Genomic DNA, 6293 nt, shown 5'->3' on the forward strand with positions numbered 1-6293 from the left:
ATAATGACATGTAATATACCAGGCCTGTGTCCTCAAAGGTCTCAAAGGTCAAAGTCATGCTTTAATGCTAAACATTTGGGCACGATAAAGCTTTTGCTATATCATTCAAACAGCAATTTTTAAAAATTCTGTTGCGTGTTCACCCTTTTGAGAAATATGTTGCATATGTAAAACTCAGAGGTGACACATCTTTTAGTGAGTAAAGGGGCTTTTACAACATCGGGCTATACACAGTGCTTGCAGCCATCTCAGAGATATTAACTAACTAACATTCTGATCAGAGTTGTATTATATGCTGAGTGTAGCTAAAGACTACTGTGCTTATCCGCACAGTTTGCTTATAAGATCATGGTTGCACAGGTTTATCTAGAGCTACACTGGCTGCATATGGCATAAGACCTAGTTTTGCATGTCACTACCCATTTGTTCTTCAAGAACTTTATGTATAAAGAAGATAGCATCTAGGGGTAACCATTTCAGGGACCAATTACTCAATGGTTCATGCTAATTTACATTGCTGCGAATGATGTTTATTTACAGAATAGATAAGCAGACTTTTAAATTTCATTGAAGATAAATTTTTATGTTTACATTTTTCAGGTCGTTGGGCTGTGAGGCAGACCCTGGTGAGAGGCATGTGAGAAGGAGCAAGACCATTTTGTCCCTACTCCCCAAACCTCTCCCTAGGGACACGCCCGACAACCCCGCAGTGTCGCTCTTCAATGAAGAGATGGAGAAGGACCCTGGGGTCTCCAGTAATGTCCAAATTAATCAGGCGGAGGTATTGAGTGGCGGAAATAGTAAACCTGAGATCCAGGGTGCTAAATTCAAACCCATCAAACCTCTGCGCAAAAAGCTGAAAATTGAAAAAGCCATGAAATTAGTGACTAAGACTCCAAAACTACTAACGGCTCAACAGGTCCTTAAAATAGTATGTCAGCCTTTAGGCCGAAAGGAACATGTATCAACAAAACCAATTAATAATCATGTGTCTACTGATACTAATCATCCAAAATCAGATGACATTGGGGCGCCAAAACATGAGGTAAAATCACAAGACTTTAGGTCACTACAAAGCTTATGGGAATCTAGGGCAAAATCTCAATTGGAAAATGACGTATGTGGTGCGGAACTTATGGTTAACAACAAGTGTTCTGTTCCAATAAACATATTGGAAGGGTCTGTTACAGAAAAAACACACCAGAAAAAGGCTCCAAACTTGTCAGACCTTGCAGAAGATGTGAAATGTGTTGACAGTATTGCAGACAAAATTCTCTCAAAAATAATGATAGGGTCTGTAACAGACAAAAAACACAAGAAAGGGGCTCAAAAATCTGCAGACCTTGCAGAAGATGTGAAATGTGTTGACAGTATTGCTGACTCTAAAGACAAAGTTCTCTCAGAAATTGACGTTCTTTCACTTAGACATAAAGAGAAGATTCAGACCTTTTCTGGGAAGTCTGTGAAGGAAATGACATTGTTGTACACAAAAATGATAGAAAAAGCAAGTGGCAAGGTGGACAATCTGTTTGCACCTAATAAGAAGAGCAATACCAGTACAGAAGATCTCAGTGTTAATAATCCTGTTGGATTAGACTCAAAACTTTTGCAAACAAGCCCATTGTCTGGAACACCTGCCAGCTCTTCGAGGAGAAAGTCTTCCAGCCTGTGCCAGGAGCTTGCTAATGATGAGATGTCACCAGGCGCTCTTACACCTGATAGCCCAGTTGTGGGATCTAAAAGAAAACGTCAAACTCCGCGGAGACTAATGTCAATGGATCCACAGATATACAGTCTTCTGATATCCCCCAATATCACCTCAGGTGAACTGAACAGGCTGACCCCTGTACAGGCATCCAAAATTAAGTCGCCTGAAGGGGAGGTCAACTCCTCTTCAGCAGACGATAGTGTTTGGGATGCTGCAGATGAAAGCAATACTGACTTTAATTTGTCCAATCTCAGTGCTGTTGAACCTGTGAGTCAGTATGCGGACAACCTAGAGATCAGTGGCATAAGTGTTCTGAAAACCAAGAGACAAACTGGAGCGCATCAGAGATTATCTGATATCAGTTTGCAGGAGACTCCAAGAGGACGTAAGTGTGGAAGGATTAGTTTGTTCGACCTTAGTCCCAAGGTTCTGTCTGATATTTGTAGCTCTACGCTGAATGAGCATAGTTTGTGTGAATCTGCTGTAAATGAAACATCTGTGATGAATTCCAAAGTCAAGTATGCTGTGAATGACATCATAAAGGGATATTTGGATGTAACTGACAAGTCAAGTATGTCAAGCCAAGTGTTGGAATATGAAAGCTGTGAGGAGAATGAGGCAAGGGTTTTTTCTCCAATTGACTCTCAGGAGGAATCCAAAGCTCAAGTTAAAGATTCTAAAGAGGACATGTGTTATAACAACTGTGACATTGACATTGAAGCTCAAGTGATTGATAAAACTGACAATGACTATGACGAGCAAAATGAGTGCAATGAGACCAGTGATGATGGCAGAAAGGTTGATCTAATTCCAGAGCCTTACCAGGACCAACTTGCTTTGAGCCTCTTAAATATAAGTGACATTGAAGATGAAGAGGAATCAGAACTGAGTGAGATAAATGATGGCATGGAAAGTGGAATTGAAAACGAGAAGGGCAGTGAAAGACATGGTTACTTTCAAACTCAAGATTTGATGCAGCTTTCGTCAGAGACAGAGGTAAATACCAGCCAGTTTACTGAAACATATTGTGTATTAAATGCTGCACAGTCCCTGATACTGTTAGGCAGTGCATCTGTGTCTGTTACAGACTGTGTGACTGTCGCATGTTATCCCAGGTCTACCGCAGTGGAAACAATTCAGGTGCCTTTGACCGGGGAACCTGCTCAGACATTTGGCTGTATCACAGCAGGGAATGAGACCAACTATGCTGTGCAGTCAACCAATGTGATGTCTTTTGAAGGTATTTATGAACCTTTTGGATAACTGAACGAAATGCATGTGTGTAGAGTCTCATCCCAGATTAGCCTGTGCAGTTTTCACAAGCTAATATGGGGACAACACTCTGTTTTTTTTGTTTAAGTTAGGTCTCTTCTGAATAAAAATCTAGTGTATGTGGAAAGTGTTTAAAAGTCAAGATAAATCTATATGTTGTAGGAAATTTAATAGATCTTGTTTATTATTATCATAATTATTATTTTAAATAAAAGAACACTATTCAATCATTTTACAATAACTAAGTAAATGTGAAAGGCATATAATAAAATACCAGTAAAAACAGCTCAATAGTAATATTTTATTTTATATATTTGAGTTTGAATGATTTTTATTATATTCCTAGGTAGGCAAGATGAGTTTGACTCTAACAACTGCATTGATCTGTGCTGCCATGAAACACTGAGCCCTCCACTGAAAACAAAACCATGTGACCCCCAGCCAACAACTATATCATGTGACACCAAGCCAACAATGTCATTTGAGCCAATGTGGTCACCTGATCTGAGTTCCACAGGAAAATCTGCCGTTGTTGAGCCTGAAACTGGATCTTTCTGTGGTAACCGTTCAAACTTAAAGCGTCAAAAGCGCCTTAACTTTGACGAGGAGCTTCGAGAGGCTAACATCTACACTCCAAGTCAGAAGCTTGCGAAGGATGAACATTTTGACTTCTCTTATGTGAAATATAGTGATGACACTGTTGCAAGTCAATTCGACGTGTGTAATGATACATCATCCATTCACTTGGACTTTTCTGGTGTAATTGATAAAATTAGAGAACACACTGAACAGGTATCGAGTTATGATTGCTTGGTGGAGTTAAGTAAGGTCAGCGAGGGAAGTGATGATAGCGTGTCGGTAGATTGGAGTGAGTTGTCCAGTCTATCCAGTGAGGATGAAACCTTACAGGTGCAAACACAGTTCCCGAGTATATCCATAGATAGAAGTGAGTGTATGTATAACAGTGTGGCATCTACCAAGCCTCTGGATCTTAGCAAGAACAACTTTCCCCAGCCAAGCCAATCTGGTGGTAGCCAGTCTTTGGTAAATAAGATATCATCCAGCCAGCATTGTGGTAGTTATGGATTACATAGTCCAAGATTGTCAGCCTCTGGAAACTTTGCTAGCATATCTGTTAGCTATACAGCAACACAGTTTCAACAAAGTCAGGTTTACCATGAGAATAGTAATGATGGATATGTGACAAGTGGCAATGTTTATGAGAAAATTGGCCATGAACATTTGATGACTGGAAATGTGAATGGAATAAGTGGCTATAGCTATGGAAAAAGTAGTCATGCTACATGGATAACTCATGGACGTGAAATGTGTGAGAGACATCCAGACAAATATTCCCAGGAAGAACGCTATGGATGTTCTGGATCAACATCAGGACTGGGGAATGCCTTGCTAGGAAATACAAGCTCAGTGTATAAAAGTGGGGGAGACACTGCTGAAAGTCATGAGAGAAAATCAGAGTCAGCCATGAATGAGTCACGTATACAGGCGAAGCAGAAGAGAAGGGTGATTGATAAGCGCACTACTCTCGGGCAGGGGTGGCTGTGTGACCAGCTGGCCAATGTAAGACCATACGTCATTACAGGGTGGCTATCTACGGAGTATCTCATGGCTTTAGTGCGTCAAATGGATTTCAACAAGGACCTATTCAGCAACACGCTGGATCAGGGTGGCAACATTCATGACTGGGTTCTTGAAAACTGCAATCAAACCAGTCCAGCTCTGCTTGCAAGGGACCTTGTATTCAGACTGTTCACCCTGCGGGAACTCCAGCAACACACACTTAATGAGCTGTCTCATAGGAAACGCTACCAGGCGATGAAGATGTGCGTCAAGAGGTGCTTTCTGGATCAGGTTAGTGGCACCATGTGGAAAAAGTGCACGGAGTTCATCAAGGCCAGTGTGGACTACCTGTTCCAGGTGAATGTGCCTCAGGTGCAGAACTTTCTCTTTTCTCTTCATTCATCATGCATGGGAGATGGGATGTAATCTGTTGGAAGTAGTGGATATACCTCATGATGCATGGGAGATGGGATGTCAACTGTTGTAAGTAGTGGACTGGATGTTTCTCAGTGTAAGGTACTGAAATGTCTGGTGTTGTGTTGAAAGATATGGATTTGGAATGTTGAATACGTTTCAATGTTGACTACTCTTAGATAGACATATTATAGTGATTTCATAAGGGACAGAATGACTGTCCAGTGTTTAGAAATTTTTCATTGTTATGCATGTGTTAAATTCATATTTGCTATAATAAATGTTCATGCTTTTTTATTTGAAATGAAAACCTTTATTTTTTAATCAACATAATGTTAACACTTCGTGAAGTTTTGGTTCAAAATTTTACAAATATTAATAACCATTTTTAGAGAATTCAAAAAAATAATTGAAATATGAATAATATTTTAAAATATTTATAAAAAAAGCGTCTGTAAAAGTTGCGTCTTTTTTTTAATGGCTCTGTATTTCACATTGTTTGGCAGTGTAAATAATGTAAATTCACAACTTACTACTTTATGTAATTTATTAAAATATTTTACATGTTTTTTTGGTGGAAGTTGCATGGTGCTTGCTTGTATTAGTTTAAATTTGATATTCATGATGTAAACAATATTACCCTGAGTATTTTTAAAAAAAGACTACTAATGTTGCTAGTTTCTTCCAGCTTATACCATTTTTTTAACATCGTATTTATATCAATGTATTATTGATAATCAATAATTCAAATTTGTCATTTTCGTATTTATTTTCTTTTTGAGAAACTTATCACTAATGGAAAGAAAACAAGTATAGCTAATTAATTAGTTTATATGTTAAAGACAACATTGAATGTTATGTGATAGTTTCTGTTGTTGTATATATGCTTTTCAGTATAGCTTGTTTTATTATGCAATGTTATGTTGTGTTTCTTTAATTTGAGACTCTATTTTCTTGTTTTATATCAAACTGTTGTTGGTCATATCATATTATGATAGGGTAGATATCAAATGAGCGTTAATACCAACAATCTACAAAATAAAATGTCATTTGTTCTACTTTCAAAATATATTATTTGTCTGTTTCAAGATTAAGTTATTAATATAATAAATCATAATAAAGATTTAGTAAGTGCCCATTTGTACTTGATATTTTAATTACAAAAACTTAATTAAAAAATGTAAGTTGAAATCATAGTTGTTTCCAAGATGTTATCATTACATGTATTCTACTTAAAAATAAATGATTCTGGAGAACATAAGATGAACTTGTTGTTATTAAACATGACAGAGATGACCCTTGTCATATCCATTGAATA

At 37.9% G+C, this 6293-nt stretch overlaps 1 protein-coding gene across 1 annotated transcript; it reads left to right on the top strand.

The window, feature by feature from the left end:
- Positions 1–1676: 1676 nt before the first annotated feature.
- Positions 1677–5326, top strand: LOC127877321 (uncharacterized). The gene is made up of 2 exons (XM_052423046.1): positions 1677–2948; positions 3327–5326. The coding sequence occupies exons 1-2, from the start codon at positions 1694–1696 to the stop codon at positions 4985–4987; spliced, it is 2916 nt and encodes a 971-aa protein (XP_052279006.1). The 5' UTR covers positions 1677–1693; the 3' UTR covers positions 4988–5326.
- Positions 5327–6293: the final 967 nt, after the last annotated feature.

Source organism: Dreissena polymorpha, chromosome 1 (genome assembly GCF_020536995.1).
Source record: "Dreissena polymorpha isolate Duluth1 chromosome 1, UMN_Dpol_1.0, whole genome shotgun sequence".
NCBI classification, from domain to species: Eukaryota; Metazoa; Mollusca; class Bivalvia; order Myida; family Dreissenidae; genus Dreissena; species Dreissena polymorpha.